Source organism: Neofelis nebulosa, chromosome 8 (genome assembly GCF_028018385.1).
Source record: "Neofelis nebulosa isolate mNeoNeb1 chromosome 8, mNeoNeb1.pri, whole genome shotgun sequence".
Taxonomy (NCBI): domain Eukaryota; kingdom Metazoa; phylum Chordata; class Mammalia; order Carnivora; family Felidae; genus Neofelis; species Neofelis nebulosa.
Window position 1 is genome coordinate 67880426 of NC_080789.1, and position 19125 is coordinate 67899550.

Sequence of the window (19125 nt, forward strand, 5' to 3'; positions counted from 1 at the left end):
GGTGGAATCATTTTGAAATAATTAGAGCACTCTGTCCTTAACAAAGCCTGCCTTTGGGGGAAACTTGTTAGCCAGAGGCTAACCTGCTGAAATATTATTAGAGCCTAACTGATCTGGGGAAGGGAAATACCCAAATCAACCCACTTTAGCCATCCTCTCACACACAAAGGGGGAGAAAAAAACCTTCTGAGAAACACTTGTGAAATTCTCAATCCAGAGGCACAGGCTCACTAAAAGACTCAGCCACAATCATTGTAGGACGTTTCCCCTCTCCCCACACCTCACCACCACGTTACTAAAGGCCTATTTACCAAGCCTGGCAATCGGCAAAGCATACCAAAAGGCAAAGTAACATAATTTGAAGCTATAGGGCAAACATCAGAAACAGACATGGCAGGGATGTTGGAATCATCAGATAAGGAATTTAAAGCAACTGATTAATATGTTAAGGGCTATAATAAATAAAGTAGACAGCATGCAAGAACTGATGGGCAAAATGTGAGCAGAGAAATGAGAAGCCTAAGAAAGAACCAAAAAGAAATTCTAGAGATGAAAACACTATAACGGAAATGAAGAATACCTTTGATGGGCTTATTAGCAGACTGAACACATTTGAGGAGAGAATCTCTGAGCTTGAGGATAGCTCAAAAGAATCCCCCAAACCAAAATGCAAGAGAACAAAGGCTGAAAAACATCCAAGACAAATATCCAAGGCCTGTAGGACAACTACAAAAGGTGTAACATACACATAATGAGAATACCAGAAGGAGAAGAAAGGGAGAAAGGAACAAAAGAAATATTTGAAACAATAATGACTGAGAATTTCCCCCAATTATGACAGACACCAGAGATCCAGAAATTTCAGAAAACACCAAGCAGAATAAATGTCAAAAAAACCCAACTCTACTTTGACATATCATATTCAAATTATAGAAAATCAAACTTAAAGAAAAATTGTGAAAGAAGCCGGGGGTGGGGGGAATCTTACCTACAGAGGAACAAAGATAAGAATTACATCTGATTTCCTTTCAGAAACCATGCAATCCAGAAGAGAATGATGTGATATATTTAAAATGTTGACAGGAAAAAACCCACCAGCCTAGAATTCTGGACCCTGAAAAATTATTCTTCAAAATGGAAGGAGAGATAAAGACTGTCTTTTTTTTTTTTTTGAAGACTTTATTATTTTTTTTAAATTTTTTTAATGTTTATTTTTGAGACAGGGAGAGACAGCATGAATGGGGGAGGGTCAGAGAGAGAGGGAGACACAGAATCTGAAACAGGCTCCAGGCTCTGAGCTGTCAGCACAGAGCCTGATGTGGGGCTCGAACTCACGGACCGTGAGATCATGACCTGAGCCACAGTCGGACGCTTAACCGACTGAGCCACCCAGGTGCCCCTGAAGACTTTATTTTTAAGTAACATCTGAACCCAATGTAGGGCTCGAACTTACAACCCTGAGATCAGAGTCACATGCTCTTCTGACTGAGCCAGACAGGTGCCCCAAAGACTTTCTTAATTAAACAAAAATTTTTAAAAGAAGTTCTTTGGAGAGAAGGAAAAGAAGAAATGAAACGTGAAGATAAAGTAAAAACTTTTATTTCTCTTATTATTAATTTCTCTAAAAGACAACAGTTTGTTCAGAATAACAATAGCAAGTGCTCACTTCGGCTGCCCATATACAAAATAACAACAGCAATAATGTGTTCTATCACATATATTATGCATATATATATATACACACACACACACACACACTTATGTATACTTGTATACATATATGTATTATGGATATATATGTATATATTTATCCTTACATATAAATGAAATTAATAACAGGTACAAGGGATGAGAGGAAGGGATTAGAATTATTTTGTTAGTATAAGGTACTCCAATTACCCATGATGTGGCATAGTGTTATTTGAAAGTGGATATGGATTAATATTGTAAATGTATATTGCAAAATCTAGGATAATGATTTAAAAAAGTAAAAGAAAAAAAAAAGAAATATAATGGATCTACTAAGAAAGGAGAAAAAAATGGAATCACATGAAAAGCTCAATTAAGAATATAAAAGCCAGGCTCAGAGCCTGGAGCCTGCTTCAGGTTCTATGTCTCCTTCTCTCTCTGCCTCTCCCCTGCTGGCACTCTGTCTCTCAAAAATAAATAAATGTAGGGGCGCCTGGGTGGCTCAGTCGGTTGAGTGTCCGACTTCGGCTCAGGTCATGATCTCGCGGTCCGTGAGTTCGAGCCCTGCGTCGGGCTCTGGGCTGATGGCTCAGAGCCTGGAGCCTGCTTCCGATTCTGTGTCTTCCTCTCTCTCTCTGCCCCTCCCCCGTTCATGCTCTGTCTCTCTCTGTCTCAAAAATAAATAAAAAAACGTTAAAAAAAAAAAATAAATGTAAAAAAAAATTTTTTTTTTAAAAAAGAGCATAAAAGCCAGAAAAAGAATGGGAAACAAAAATAGGAACAAAGACCTAGGACAACAAATAGAAAACAGTAATGAATATGGTACATATTAATTCAACTGTATCAATAGTCACTTTGAATGTCAGTGGTCTAAGTGCAACAAATAAAAGAGATTGTCATAGTGGATCAAAGGGGGGTGGCTCAGTCAGTTAAGCTTCTGACTTCAGCTCAGGTCATGATCTCATGCTTAGTGAGTTTGATCCTTGCATCTGGTTCTGCACTGGCAGCATGGAGCCCTCTTTGGATCCTCTGTCCCTTTCTCTCTGCCCCTCCCACCCTCAAAAATAAATAAAACATTAAAAAAACCCCACAAGAATCAATTATATGTTGTCTACAAGAAACCAACTTCAAATATAAAGACACACATAGATAGAAAGTAAATGGATAGAGAAAAAAATACCATGCTAGCACTAATCAAAAGAAAGCAGGCATCACTATGTTAATTTCAGACAGACTAGACTTCAAGTAAGGAAAGTTATCAGGGGAAAAAAAAGAGCATTACATAATGATAAAGGAGTCAACTCTCCAAGGAGATATAACAATTCTTTGTATTTTTTAAAATGTTTATTTATTTTGAGAGAGAGAGAGAGAGAGAGAGAGAGAGAGAAAGAGCATGCACGAGTGGGGGAAGGGCAGAGAGAGAGGGAGAGAGAGAGAATCCTGGGCAGTGGGGCTCAAACCCACAAACCATGAGATCATGACTTGAACTGAAATCAAGAGTCAAGGCACTTAACCTACTGAGCCACCTAGGCACCTGGAAGATGTAACAATTCTTAATGTGTATGCATATTACAACAGAGCATGAAATTCCAAGAGGCAAATCTGATAAAATAGAAGAAACAGATGAGTCCAGTATCATAGTTGGAGATACGAATATCTTGTTCTCAGAAGCAGACAGATCTGGTAGGCAGAAAATCACTAAGGACAGTTAAACTGTCCATCAATCAACATTGAATATCATTGACATCCATAAACTATTTCATCCAACATTCATATTCATATGGGTCATTCACCAAGATAGACCACATTCTGGTCCACAAAATACTCTTTAACAAATTCAGAAGAATAGAATCCTACAATGTCTGCTCTCAAAAGATAACAAAAGATAACTGGAAAACCCTAAAATACATGGACATTAAATAACACACTTCTAAATAACACGAGTCAAGGAAAAAAAAATCTCAAGACAAAATTTAAAATATTTTGAACTAAATGAAAATGACAATACAACTTACCAGAATTTGTGAGATGCAGTGCTTAGAGGAAAAATTATAGCATTTAATGCATATATTAGAAAAGGAGAGAGATCTAAAATAAATCATCTAAGTTTCCACCTTAGGAAACTAGAAAAAGAAGAGAAAATTAAGTAAAACATAAGTAGAAGAAAATAAATAATAAGAATTAGAGCAGAAATCAATTAAATTGAAAACAGGAAACCAATAGAGAAAATCAATGAAACTAAAAGTTCTTTGAAAAGATCAAAAAAGTTGATACGCCTCTAGCTGGGCTAACCAAGAAAAAAGGAAAGGACACAAATTATTAATATCAAAATGAAAGAAGAACAACACCACAGATTCTATGGAAATTAAAAGGATAATAAAGGAATACTATGAACAACTCTATGCTCATAAATTCGATAACCTAGATGAAATGAATGACTTCCTTGAAAGACATAAGAAATAATAGATGATGTGAATAGGCCTATATCTATTAAAGAAGTAATAATATTAATAACCTTCCACAAGAGAAAGGACCAGGTCCAGATGGGTTTCCTGGTGAATTTTTTTAAATAGGTAAGGAAGAAATTTAACAAATTTTCTACAATCTCTTTCAGAGGATAGAAAAAGAGGGAATGCTTCCTAAGTAATTCTATGAGGTCAGCATTATGCTGATACTAAAACCAGACAAAGACATTACAAGAAAAGAAAACTACAGACCAATATATCTCATGAACATAGATGTAAAAATCCTCAAAAAAAATTAGTAAATAGAATCCAAAAAAAAAGTATAAAAAGAATTATATAAATCTTGTGATTTATACTTGTGACCAAGTAGAATTTATTCCAGGTATCCAAGGCTGGTTCAACATTCAAAAATCAATTAATATAATCTAGCACATCGACAGACTAAAAAAGAGAAATCACATGATCATATTAATAGGTGCAAAAAAAGCATTTGACAAAATCCAATGCCCACTCATAATAAAAGCTCACAGTAAACTAGGAAAAAGAGGAAACTTTCTCAACTTGATTTAAAAAATATACAAAAAACTTACAGCTAACATCACACTTAATACTGAGAAACTTGAAAGTTTCCCACTAAAATCAGGTACAAGGCAAAAATGTCCCCTCTCACTACCCTTTTTCAACACAATACTCTTTTTAATGCAATATGGCAAGAAAAGGAAGTAAAAGGTATGCTTATTGGGAAAAGAAGACATAAAACTGTCTTTATTCACAGATGACATGATCATCTATGTAGAAAGTCTGAAAGACTCAACAAAAAACCTCTTGGAATTAATAAGTGCTTATAGCAAGGTTAAAGGATACAAGGTTAATATATAAAAGTAAGTTGGTTTCCTATATACCAGCAATGAATAAGTAGAATTTGAAATGAAAAACAAAATACCATTTACATTCGCACCCCCCAAAATGAAATAAGTATAAACCTGACAAAATATAAGATCTTTATGAAGAAACTTAAAACATTTTGATGAATAAGATGTAAAAATAAGTAAAGGGATAGATATTCCATGTTCAGATAGGAAGATTCAATATTGTCAAGATGTCAATTCTTCCCAACTTGATCTATAGATTCAATGGAATCCCAATCAAAATCCCAGCAAATTATTTTATAGGTATTGACAAATCAATTCTAAACTTTATATGGAGGGGCAAAAGACACAGAAGAGCCAACACAATATTGGAAGCGAAGAACAAAGTTGAAGGACTATGCTACCCGACTTCAAGCCTTACTATACAGCTACAGTAATCAAGACAGTGTGGTGTTTGGTGAAAGAAAAGACAAGTAGTTCGATGGAACAGAATAGGGAGCCCAGACATAGCCTCGCATAAATATTGCCAATGATTTTTACAAAGGAGCCAAGGTAATAGAATGGAGTTAAGATATTTTCAACAAGATTCTGGAACAACCAGACATCTACATGTAAAAAACATCAGTCTAAACAAAGGTCTCATACCCTTCACAAAAGTTAACTCTAAATGGATCATAGATCTAAATGTAAAACACAAAACCATAAAACTCCTAGAAGATAACATACGAGAAAACCTAGATGGCTTTGGGTATGGTGATGCCTTTTTAGATACAATACCAAAGACATGATTCATGAAAGACAAGTTGATAAGCTATACTTCATTAAAATTAAAAACGTCTGCTCTGTGAAAAACAGTAGCAAGAGCATTGGTGGAGAAGTTACAGACTAGGAAAAAATATTTGCAAGATACACATCTGATAATAGACTGTTATCTAAAATATACAAAGAGGGGCGCCTGGGTGGCTCAGTCGGTTAAGCGGCCAACTTCGGCTCAGGTCACGATCTCGCGGTCCGTGAGTTTGAGCCCCGCGTTGGGCTCTATGCTGACAGCTCGGAGCCTGGAGCCTGTTTCAGATTCTGTGTCTCCCTCTCTCTGACCCTCCCCCATTCGTGCTCTGTCTCTCTCTGTCTCAAAAATAAATAAACGTTAAAAAAAAAAAACAACTAAAAAAAAATAAAATATACAAAGAACTCTTAAAACTCAACAATAAGAAAACAACTCAATTAAAAAATGGGACCATAACAAACACCGCCCCAAAGAAGATATACAGATGGCAAATAAGCATATGAAAAGATGCTCCACATCAAATGTCATCAGGGAAATGCAGATTAAAACAACATGACACCACTATAGACCTATTCGATGGCCAAAATCTGGAACACTGACAACACCAAACGCTGGTACTGATGTGAAGCAACAGGAACTCTCACTCATTACTGGTGGGAACACAAAATGGACAGTTACATTGGAAGACAGTCTGGCAATTTCTCGCAAAACGAAACATACTCTTACCATATGATCCAGCAATTATTCTTCTTGGTATCTACCCAAAGGATCTGAAAACTTATGTCCACACAATAACATGCATGTGAATGTTTATAGCAGCTGCATTCATAATTACCAAAACTTGGAAGCAAACAGGATGCTCTTCAGTAGGTGAATGGATAAACTGTGGTCCATCCAGGCAATAGAATATTATTCAGCGCTAGAAAGAAATGAGTTATCAAGCCACGAAAAAACATGGAGGAACCTAAAATTCATTATACTGAGTGAAAACAAGCCAATATGAGAAGGCTACATCTGTATGATTCCAAGTATATGACATTCTGGAAAAAGGAAAACTATGGAGACAATAAAAAAGATCAGTCGTTCCCAGAGTTGCAGGTAGTGGGGAGGGATGAATAGACATATAACAGAGGATTTTTAGGACAGTGAAAATATTCGGTATGATACAATGATGTATGTATTGTTGTTATAAATTTTTCCAAACCCACTGTGCAGTACTAAGAGTGAACTTTTTTTAGTTAAACTAAAGTTAGACTCTGGGTCTTAGTTAAACTAAGTTAAGACTCTGGGTGCCTGTGATGTGTCAATGTTAAGTTCATCTTTGGTAAAAAATTGCACTATTCTGATGACTGATATTGATAATGAGAGAGGCTAGGTATGTGTGGGCAGGAGGTATATGGGAAATTTCGGTACCTTCCTCTCAGCTTATTGGAACCCTAAAGCTTCTATTAAAAAAATAAAGTCTAAAAACAAAGATTGGAAGGAGCATTGCACATAGATTACAGGGTCCGGTAAATGGAGACTGGTGATCCCTAGCTCTTGTAACCAGCCCCCTTGACCACATCCACAAGGAACGTAAGGACGCTTCTGGATGTAGCTTCTGTGGTTGTGGGAGTTGACCAAAGTGAGGGAGGAGGGAGAGATAAAGAGAGATAAAAAGAGAGTTCTTACCTGTAAACAGATGATGTAGGTCACAGATGCTAGGAAAATGCCAGGTATGAAGGAATACCTCAGGCAAGTTAAAATTCAGATGGATGAAACAGGGCCTCATCTTGTCCTTCCTCAGGGGAGCTAACAGTCAAATGAACAAGACAGTGAGTCAGTAGAACACGGTGGTCATAGGTGCTGGCTCTGAAGTCAGAATGGCCAGGTACCTCACCAAACCCTGTCATTTGCTGGCTGTCTAGGCAAATTTCTTAATTATTCAGATCAGTTTCCTCACTGGTATGATGGAGATAATATTACCATCACGTTGTGAGGTAAAAAGTATAATACGCTTATTACTTACGATAATGCTTACCTGTCTCGCTTATTACACAGATTTCATTTTTCATGAAGAGAGGTAGCCCATGTTCCCTGCGATTAACCTTAACATTCATCTACTGGTGCCTAGTACTCATCCTCCTTACAGACCCCTTCAGAGGTATTCCAGGCAGTCAAGTGGGAGACAGAGTCAGAAATGGAGGAGTGATCACATCCCAGGGTCTGGATCTTAGCTTTGCTAAGGAGGGAGGGGCAGGAATTAATATTTAAGATCTCAAGCTGTCCCAGACTGTGCTAGGTTGGGTTTTTACATACATTTTGCTCAGTCTATTAGTTATTTCTATCTTTACCATTTTAATTTTACCTGGGCAACTAAGGCTTAGGTTAAGCCACATTCTCAGTAGGTAGCAGAACAGGGTTACAAAATTTAACCCTTTTCCTCTGGCTAGAGTGAGCTTGGATTTCTAGCAGTATTGACTTATTTATGTGTTTGCCATTCTTTCAAAGAATACTTATGAAGGCCTATGATAGAGGTTACTAATTTCCCTTCAATATCTGCTCTCCTCTTGTTTTTCCTGAATTGTTTTTAGATGAGCAACATGACTTCCAAGAGTAAAACTTCTCTTGCAGCCAGGAGTGGCCATGTGTCTAAGTCCTGGCCAGTGGCATGGAAAAAGGAGTGTTCTTAAAGGCCACTATTCCCACTCTGCCCCTTCCTGCTGTCTGGATTGCAGATACGATGGCTGGAGCTTAAGCATCCATCTTGAGCCACCAGGGAAGCCATATGCTGAAGATGATGGAGCCATAAGGTCGAAGGTGCCTGGGTCTGACACTGAAATTATCACACCTATGGAGAAATAGGTTCTACTTACATAAATGGGTTAGGAAAAAGCTTAGGGCAGAAAGCCACCACCGTGGGGCAAAAGCACCCGAGGCTAGGTAGTGAGATACTGTAATGGGATCATGAGTAAAATTCCTTTCCATCTGACACCAATGTACCTGATCACAAACTCCACTGGCCCCCAGGCACTTTGCTTCTTACATGAGTTAATGATTACTATCTGATAGTTTTCTTCACATTCACCATGTATGTAAGATCTTGAGAGCTCAATAAATATGGAGATGAAACCTCTGTGGGGGGCTCTTGTCTCCTCCCAGACATTAGCCTCTTTCATATTCAATTCTGCATCCACTCTCTTGCTGGACAAGAGAGAACTCCAGACTCAAAGTCTGTGACAAATACCAACCCTGGATTGCTCATATTCAGTCTTCTTTTATTTGAGAGAGAAATATTCTCTTATGTTTAAGCAACTCTTATACTGGGCTTTATCTCACATGCAATTAAACCCCATACATAAATTGTTTTATTTATTTTTTAGAGAGAGAGAGAGCACACAAGGGACAGAGCAAGGGAGAGAATCTCAAGCAGGCTCCACACTGTCAGCACAGAGCCCGATGTGGGGTTCTACTTCATGAACTGTGAGATCATGACCTGAGCTGAAATCAAGAGTTGGACACTTAACCAACTGAGCCACCCAGGAGCCTCTAGTATTCCTTTTCTTAAGATTTGTATTAACTTTCAGAGTGTTTCCTTATTTAGCTATTTTGAAGATGTCAATAATTTTTTCAGACATTAACACCATTGACAAAATTAACACCATTCATAATCATTAATTGCAGCATTTTACTCTTGCAATAATAAACATTTATATATACTTCCACTATTAAAAATTTTTTTTTTCAACGTTTTTTATTTATTTTTGGGACAGAGAGAGACAGAGCATGAACGGGGGAGGGGCAGAGAGAGAGGGAGACGCAGAAGTGGAAACAGGCTCCAGGCTCTGAGCCATCAGCCCAGAGCCTGACGTGGGGCTCGAACTCATGGACCGCGAGATCGTGACCTGGCTGAAGTTGGACGCTTAACCGACTGCGCCACCCAGGCGCCCCTACTTCCACTATTAGAAATTCAACATATAGAACACATAGAGACACCTTTTTGAAAGTGACTATTCAGATATTAACAATAAGTGCAACTGAGATGACTGGGGTTTGTTTTCCCTAAAAAGAAATTAATTAATGAGGCATAAAAGCATAATTTACCAACCTTGTTGAAAACTATTTGAAGACATGTCAACAGAAGTGGGGAAGTCTGCACTCTAGAAAAGAACTTACAATGGCCCATGTCTGGGCTCACAAGAGAGAAGGCGGTCATTACAGGCATAGCTGTTTTTGGTAGAACAATGTGAGCCTCAGAATTAGGTAACAAAGGCCCTCAAGACCATTTGATTTAACTCCTTTCACTTTGCTTCTGTACTCACTAAGAAATTGTCTATTATGTGACTTGAGAGGAAGAAAAATAGGAGGGAGGATTCACCCAAGGGTCTATGAGGTTTTACTAAAGGAGCCAGCAGCCCCCATCCCTCTCATCTCAATTGACTCTGGTAGAATTCATTTAAAAAAATAGATTGCTTTTGTTAAGAACATCCATAAATCAATATCTGTTTTAAAATGATTTATTATAATTAAAAACACAAAACCAAAAGGATCATTTCATTAGTAAATATGTTGATGATACACTCGATGATTTGACTATTATGATGTGAAAATACAAAGATACTATATAAATATACAGTTGGAAAGATGAGCTAATGATCTGCCCTTGTAAGAGAGGACCCCAGGGTGCGTTTTCATTGATGATTATCTGGATTAGTGGCTCCCAGTCTTAAATGAACAATTGTATCCTGTGCTTTAAAAAATCAGGATTCTCTGGCTGCACTAATTAAATCAGAATCTCTGGGGACAAAATCTAGAAATAAGATTTTTTTTTTTTTAAACGCTCCATAGATGATTTCAAAGTTCAGTCAAGCCTGAGAGCCACTGAACTGGATTTTGAGGCTAATGTCTGAGATCACTGAGTTGTTTCGAACTGACAGGTTTCTTTGCTTCCGTTTGTTTTCATGGACTTTTGAAATTATTTTTGTCTTACAATTTTAGAGTTGTCCTGAAAATGAAAGAAAGCTCACTCACACAGGAAGCAGACGCAAGAAATATTAAAAGGTTCACATTCTTTCTTCTTTGTAAGCCAGGGCACTCCAAAGAGAAACCTTAGTACTGACACACGACCAAGAAAGACTCAGAGTCAGATACACTTAGAAAAGCAGAGTTTACTCGCAAAGGTGAAGAGAGGCCGACTGAAGAATTGGTTTGTCAAATACAAGTACTTACAGGAAGCAAAACAAAACAACCTTGCACATTTGTCAGAGTCACAAGATTTCACAGTCTGTTCAGATAGTGAAACAGTAACTTTCTCAGATGATTATCGTACTTACAAAGGTCGTGACCTATAGACACCCGCAGGGCAAATATTCAGGATGAAATCATCTTGAGGGGAGTCCAAGGAAATAGTCAAGGAGTTATTATTTTGGCAATCAGAACAAGTCAGGATGATTGCAGTTTGTGGGTTATCTCCCGTGTAGTTTAGTTATATTGGAAGCAGGCAAGGCGTCTGATTCGGCTTTAACGCACCTGTCAATTCTCTACTTGTACCCTGAGAAAACCGGACACTGTGTCTGACCTTCTGCGCATGCTCCGCCCGGACGCTAGGGGGCGGGGCGACGGCACGCGAGGTCTTGTGGGAAAGCTCAGGAAGGCGGGGCTCGGCGTGAGTTGCTGCGAGCCTGGGATGCCGGCCTTGCGGGCAGTAACGGCCTGGTGAGGTGAGCTGGCCTTGTCGTTATCGCCGGCTTTGGCAGCCGACGGGGCTTTTGGGGTCGCGTGGCTCGAAGGGGGCGCGCGGCCGTGGGTCCGGGGTGAGGCGGAGGGCGTGAGGGCGTGAGGGTGGGCGGCGAGGGCGCGGCGGTGTCCAGGGTAGCGGTGTCCAGGGTAGCGGCGTCCCGGGTGAGCGTTCCGGAAGGGGCTTGCTCCGCGCGCCCGGGTCTGGACGACCTGCCCTGCTGACCGTCCCTCCACCCCGGCTGCCCGGGGTACTGGGCGGGTTTGCGGTGGTCGGACCGCAGACCCACTCTCCCGAGAGAACTGCGGTGGGGCACGCCCCCTGTCGGCGTCGGTGTGCAGTGTTCGCTCGGATATTGAGTGTAAAAGCGATACGCCCCGCGCTGGAAGTTTCTGGGTGCTTGCTCGACTCGAGCCTCGTCGCAGGTACCGTTGGGAGCCATTGCGCCTGCGGGAGCAGCAGAGGTGATGAATGAAATGGAAAAAGGTTTCGACGCTTTGCAGCATCACAGTGGCTTGCTGCGGCTTTATTCCTATTTTTGAGCCCCCAGCAAAGCACTATACTGGTTTTGCTTTATTTTTTTAAATGAGATCTACATATGTGATCAAACATGGGCACTGCCTGAAAAGAATCTTAAACTTAGTTTAGGTTCAAGGGCCAGGCTAGGGGTCAGAAGACCTATCTGCATTTGCAACCGTTAGAAAACTAATTTTTCTAATTTCTCTCTCTCCCTTTCTACTCCCCCACTCCTCTTAAGCTTTGAGTCCCCTCCCACCTTTTTGGGAACTTTGTCCCATCACTCACCCTTTTTCCTAGATCTTATCTTGTTTCTGTTCGCCAGACTATACTCCTGAGCAATCTTAGATTATTACAGAATCACGCTAATCCCAATATAATCTCATTTACTCAGCATCTCATTTTATTTCCACTTTTTCTTTAAATCTCAATAAAATTCTTAATAAATCTTTACATGACCAAATATAATGCACTTTCATTACTCTTAGATGATCTTTGTGTCATTTGGCACTGCTAACCTCTCTCACCTGGAACTCTTAAGAATTCTATTTGGTGAAATTACTCGCCCAAGTTTTCCTACCAACTCTCTAGTTGTTGCTGCCTAGTTTTTCCTATGTGTGTTGGCATCTCTTCCTCTGCTTGTTCCCCAAAAGATAGTGTTTTCCAGGTTCCAGTCCCTCCCCACCCAAACCTGTAGTCACAGTGATTAAGCATGTCCAAATCCATGATTGCAATTTCCACCTTTATGCTAGCGACACTCAAATTTGTATCTCTAGCCCTGTGTGACTACCTATAACTACCTACTGGTTATATCCTGATCTTCCATAAGCACCCAGTTCAGCATATCTCAAACTGAGATACTTGCCTTTCCTCTTGTCCTCCAATCCTGAAACTTTTTCCTTTTCTTTCTTTCTTTTTTTTTAAAGGTCTAAAGAAAAATTTTTAAACTAATCTCTACACCCAATGTGGGGCTTGAACTCATAATCCCAAAATCAAGAGTCACATGCTCCACCAACTGAGCCAGCCAGGTGCCCCCTTTTTTTCCTTTTAAAATTGTGATCCAGACTCAAAATGGCACTACTAATTTAACCAGGCTCCCAAGCCAGAAATCTAAGACACTGGTTAAGTCCTCTGCTCCCCCACTCCTTATGTGAATCAGTCATCATGTATCTTTTATTTTCCCACTATAATACTTTTCACATAGTTTTCAGACCTCATGGCATGGCATTTCAAGATCTGTCCCATAGCCACCTCGGCCTTCTCTCTCATCATTCTCTTTCTTAGTCCTTCAGTCTGCCTGCCCACTTCCCCATGGTTAATCACTTGGCTGGCCTGTTTGAAGCTTGGCTAGTTACAGCAACTTTGGGGACTCTTTCCTTGAACCCACCACCCTACCCACCATCTGATTTATGCCTGTCCTTTGTTGTCAGTCCCACAGCATCTCTGTGTACCTCTATTTAGCACAGTTGCTCTCAACCAGGAGTTAATTATGCCTCCCAGGTGACATTTAACAATGTCTGGAGCACTTTGTCACAGTCTGGAGGGGAGGGGGAATACCGCTACCTAGTTGGAAGAGATGTTGCCAATCATCTTACAATGCGTAGGACAGATCTCCTACCACAAAGAATAATCTGTCCCAAAATATTGATAGCCCTAAGGTTAAGAAACCCTGCCTAGCCTAATATTTTGTTGCTCAGTACTTGATTATTTTGCTTCCTTCTCCACTAGACGTAAGACCTTGTCTTGTTTTTACAGGGCCTGTCACATAGCAGAAGTTCAATAAATTTTGAAAAGGAGTAAAGGAGATAATTAGGATTAATTTATTTTTTTATTTTTTTAATGTTTTATTTATTTTTGAGACAGGGAGAGACAGAGCATGAACAGGGGAGGGTCAGAGAGAGGGAGACACAGAATCTGAAACAGGCTCCAGGCTCTGAGCTGTCAGCACAGAGCCCGATGCGGGGCTCGAACTCACGGACCGCGAGATCGTGACCTGAGCCGAAGTCGGCCGCTTAACCGACTGAGCCACCCAGGCGCCCTTAGGATTACTTTATAAGCTAGAGATGGGCAGACAGTCTGCTACCATGGGCTACTTGCTAATTTCAGCGATTTCCTCATGGCCTTTCATTTATATTGATTGCAGCGACTCCCAGACTTGTCTGTTTTTCATTTGTTCATTCAGCAAACATTGGTTCATCTAAAAAATGATACACTGATGTTTTCTTTCTTCAGCATCACTTTAGGCTCTCCTCTATCTATGTTTTTTGACCATTTATGAAGTGGTAAAAAGTAATTAGCTAAGCTTCAAAAAAATAAACCAAATATTTTTGTTTAATTCTTGTCAGAGATTGGTTGGTCAAAACTCTGCAGGCCATAATGACTTCGACAAATAAAGCAATTGAATTACAACTACAAGTGAAACAAAATGCAGAAGAATTACAAGACTTTATGAGAGATTTAGAAAACTGGGAAAAGGATATTAAGCAGAAGGATATGGAACTAAGAAGACAGAATGGTGTTCCTGAAGAGGTAAATTTCTTAATTAAATCCTACTTTAGCATCCAGCATAACTAATTTAAAGTGAAGCAGAACCATTAAAAAATTTTTTTTAATGTTTGTTTATTCTTGAGAGAGAGAGAAAGAGACAGAGCACAAGCAGAGGAGGGACAGATAGAGCGGGAGACACAGAATCCAAAGCAGGCTCCAGGCCCTGAGCTGTCAGCACAGAGCCTGACACGAGGCTTGAACCCATGAAGCATGAGATCATGACCTGAGATGAAGTCTGACGCTGAACTGACTGAGCCACCTAGGTGCCCCAAAGCACAACCTTTTAAAATGTTTTGTGAAAATACTGAATTTGAAGTGATTTGCTGCCTGTCGGCATTCTGAAAAATTCTGCTTTTAAAGTCTTTGTAATTATTTATATTAACTACATGAAGACATTTTAAGACTTAGCGAATAGTTCCTGAAAGGAAGGCCATGTGAAAATTCTTAAGGTAAATGAGTAACATCATATAATATTTAGTGTGTATATATATTATACAGATCATATATAATTATATATTTCATGATATATTAACATACAGTATTAGCATGTAATGTAGATGGTACAACCAAACGTTTTTCTTAAGAGTGTGCATTTAAATATGGATAGCTTTTTCATACTAATGATGTGGAGGCAGTTCAGTTTGCTGTTGTACTACTGCTAATTCATTATAGTAAGGCCGAAGAGCAGGCAGGTTTGGAAGTGTGCATTTAGGATTGCAAATTAAATGTATAATGAAACTTTCTAGATACTAACTTTTCTTGTGACTAAACAATGTTCAACATTTGTCAGAGAATGAATTTAACATTTCAGGCATGAATTATCATAAGTGAAGATGGTAAATTGATATTTTTACCTACTTAAAAAATAAAAAGTACTTCCTACTTGAAGGTATAATTTAGTGAGAATTTTAAACATTGCTAGTTACATAAAAATGTAATTAATAGAGCAGGGCTTAAAACATTGTGTGTGTTTTTTTTCCCCCTGTCCCTAGAATTTACCTCCTATTCGAAATGGGAATTTTAGGAAAAAGAAGAAAGGCAAACCTAAAGAGTCTTCTAAAAAAACCAAAGATGAAAACACAAAAAACAGGATAAAATCTTATGATTATGAAGCATGGGCAAAACTTGATGTGGTAAGTTAATCTACTCCTGTGCTTCTTAGTATTTGAATAAAATTATCTCAGAGTTAGCTAAGAGTCATGGGTTAAATGAAAAATAAAGTTCTTATGCCTGTTTTTGCCATTTGGATTGTTTTATGTGGATACAAATTCATTCATAGTGCTCTTCAATTTGCTACATTATTTTTTTCTCCTGCAGCCCTCTTTCAGCGTATAGTGGCTAAAACAGCCAGTGTTCTTTTCTTTTTTTCCTATTTTTTTCTTCCTTTTTTCTCTTTTTGCAAAAATAATATGTAGAGGTCCAGTGTACTCTTCTTCCAGTTTACCCCAGTGGTTATATCATCCTTAACTACAGTGCAGTATCAAAACCAGGAAATCGATATGGTACAACGTATGTATAGTTCTGTGCCATTTTATCCCATGAACACTTGGGTAACCACCATGGCATTTAGAACTCAAAACTATTGCATCGCCACAAAGATCTCTCGTGCTGTCCGTTAATACTTGCACCCACATCCCTCCTTCCCACCGTCTCTAATCCCTAGACAGCCAGAATTCTAAGATAGTAATAACTCCCAGAAAAGAAGGTCTCTGCTATATGTTTTTATAGACTGAAGGACCTAATACTGGCTGAAAGGGAATGCCTTAGTGTCTAGTCTTGGGGCTGTGGCTATGGGACAATAAAAGTAGGCCTCTCTTGATCCCCAGAGAATGGGCTTCACCCTTCTAGATGAGGGTAAATCTGTTTGCCTCCCATCTCCCGCACGTAACACATGGTATAACTGGAAAATTACCACCAGTACTCTGCCTCCGAACCCTCTACATAGTGCTTCAAGCAGCCATCATTAGGTCAGCCTGTGAAAGGCAATCTGTTGGTCAGCCTTATTCTAGACTCTTACCCACCTTAAGGGTTGATTTGGTTTGACTGATCTGAAATATATATTCCTTTTTAGTCTCTCTGAAAGTGTTAATGTAATAGTCGATTTATACAAAAGAGTAAGCGAAGATATATGGTCTAAAGCATAATAATAAAATGAATATGTGAGCCCACCATGTAACTTATAGAGAATTTTTCAGTCCTGTTGAAGCTACCAGTGTGCTCCTTTCCTACCCCATCTTCTTTTCTCCCCCTCTACTTCCATAGATAACCACTCTTGTGATTTTTGTGTTTGTTATTTTATTTGCACTTTACTGTTTAACATTTTTATTTGAGGTTATACATACAGTAAAGTGCAAAAATCTGAATTTTTGCTCATATGTATACTTGAGAAACCACCATCCACATCAAGATATAAGACATTTCCAGCATCTCAGAAACCTCCCTTTTCAGTTGATTGCCCCCCAAAGGTAGCTGCTGTTGTGATCTCTAATATTTTAGATGAGTTTTGCCAGTTAATGGAATTTCATATAAATGTATCATATAGTATACACTCTTTTTGTTTAGCTTCGGTTACTAGCATTATCTGACATTGATCCGTATTGTCAATAGCAGTAATTTGTTTTTTTCATTGCTGATCAGAATTCCATTATGAGAGTATATCACAATTTGTGTATCCACTCTTCTGTTGACATACATTTGGGTTGCTATTATGAACAAACCTGTTATGAACATTCTTGTATGTGTCTTTTGATGGATATAAGCACCCGGGGGGAATTTGCCAGGTCATACTTTATATACACATTTAGTTTTAGAAGATACTGCTTAGTGGTTTTCCAAATTAGTTGTATTTTTCTTAATGAAACCAAGGCTAATAGACTCAAGATGGAGCTGGCACTATTAATTAAATAATTTGCTATCTGTTTCAGTATTGTCCTGATGTAAGAGAAGTATGGTTTTAGGTCTTGAATTTATTATTGTGGGAAATGATACTTTCTGAACATGACTTTTACTCTGCTGAGTATTATATAGTCCGCTTTGCATTTTTCGTGACCTTACCCTTCATTATGTAGCCTTTTCCTTTTCATAAGGTGGTATCTTATAATGCTTTTTCTTGAAAGGCATCATCTCAGATCATTACCTAGAGAGGTGCTTTCTACACAAACGTTTGTTCATTCAGCAGATACTGATTGAACTGCTTTGTGTGGTCAATGCTGTCATGATGTACTGCATTGCTTGATGTCATTTTAGTGTATCTATGCAAGATAATAGGTGTTTACTTACCATCCGCTCTAGTTCAGATCTGAGCATCCTGCTTTAGTGTCCTGCTGCTGGTGGTATTATACACATATAAACATAGCAGGAATGGATAATCTTGTCTCGTTAATGTTGGTAGGGTGGTGGTATTTCTGGAATCTTCATGCTAACACACAGCTAAGCTTCAGTCTATCTCTTAATGTTCATTTAGTGTAACTAAGCATAGATTTTATTTTTTAATTTGTCAATACTTTTTTTTTTTTACATAAAATAGTATGCTGTTTGTTAAATGCAAAAACCATTTTGTTTACATAATTGAAGTTTTTGTTTAAATGAGCTTTAGTGGGGGTTCTTGGGTGGCTTAGTTGGTTAAGCATCTGACTTCGGCTCAGGTCATGATCTCACCATTCATGAGTTGGAGCCCTGCGTCGGGCTCTGCGCTGACAGCTCAGAGGCTGGAGCCTGCTTTGGATTCTCCCTCTCTCTCTCTCTGCCCTCCCCCACTCACACTCTGCCTCTCTCTCCCCAAAATAAATAAAAACATTAAAAAATATTTAAATGAGCTTTAGTGAACTCTTTAATGCTTACTAGTTTAAAATCTCTTTGTAAAAACCATTCTTTTATCATATATATTTAAAATATATTGATGGGGTTCATGAGATGATTTATTACCATGAAAGGAAAGTGTGATCCCAAAGAGATTGGGAATTGCAGGACTAGCATAATACATATTTTCTTTGATAGTCTGCTATATTTTTGGAATTCGCTGAGAAACAATACAACAGCCGCGGACAGAGGAGTCAGATTTGCCTGGGTTCAAATCCTGACTTGACCACTTATTAGCTGAGTGATGTTGAGTTAACAAACTTCTGTGTTTCGGTTCCTTGCAGTGAAAAATGGGTAACTATACTTACCTCATAGGTTTTTTGAAGATTAGGAGTTATTGTGTTCTACAAGCAGTTTTTAATGTTTTAAGATTAAGGAAGGAAAAAGCGTTTTAGTAAAAAACACTCTCTTGGCTATTGGTTGTTTATTATATTAATTTGGGGTTATTTGCAAACTTTGGTTATGTCAAGCTAATACCTCACTACTAATAGTTTGTGACTTAGGGGTGTTTTGTGGACCCTATTGACTTAGCTTACTTTATGTGTTCAAAGGTAGATTCTTTAAGTGGTTTGGATCTTGGTTTTCTAAGGGTACATTTTTCTCTGGATATAATCCTAACCATGAGGGGTTATTTGGGTTGAAAGCAACCTTAGACCTTTACGTCTTTTTTTTTTTTTT

At 38.7% G+C, this 19125-nt stretch overlaps 1 protein-coding gene and 1 long non-coding RNA gene across 4 annotated transcripts in view; one reads left to right on the forward strand and one right to left on the reverse strand.

The window, feature by feature from the left end:
• Positions 1-11415, reverse strand: part of LOC131519708 (uncharacterized) — a 40551-nt gene extending 29136 nt beyond the window's left edge. For both annotated transcript variants that reach the window (XR_009265746.1, XR_009265745.1), the window contains exons 1-2: positions 11123-11415; positions 7482-7601 (exon numbers count right to left, since the gene is read on the reverse strand). This is a non-coding gene — a long non-coding RNA (uncharacterized LOC131519708). The remainder of the gene's footprint in view (positions 1-7481; positions 7602-11122) is intronic.
• The window catches only part of RPAP3 (RNA polymerase II associated protein 3), a 41583-nt gene continuing 33852 nt past the window's right edge, over positions 11395-19125 (forward strand). The window contains exons 1-3 of one of the 2 annotated variants that reach the window (XM_058743019.1): positions 11395-11509; positions 14388-14571; positions 15582-15722. In XM_058743019.1, the coding sequence (XP_058599002.1) occupies positions 14419-14571; positions 15582-15722 (294 nt within the window). In that variant the 5' untranslated portion in view covers positions 11395-11509; positions 14388-14418. Of the gene's footprint in view, positions 11510-11928; positions 11952-14387; positions 14572-15581; positions 15723-19125 lie in introns of those variants that run through there. The other variant, XM_058743020.1, reaches the window with a different exon arrangement.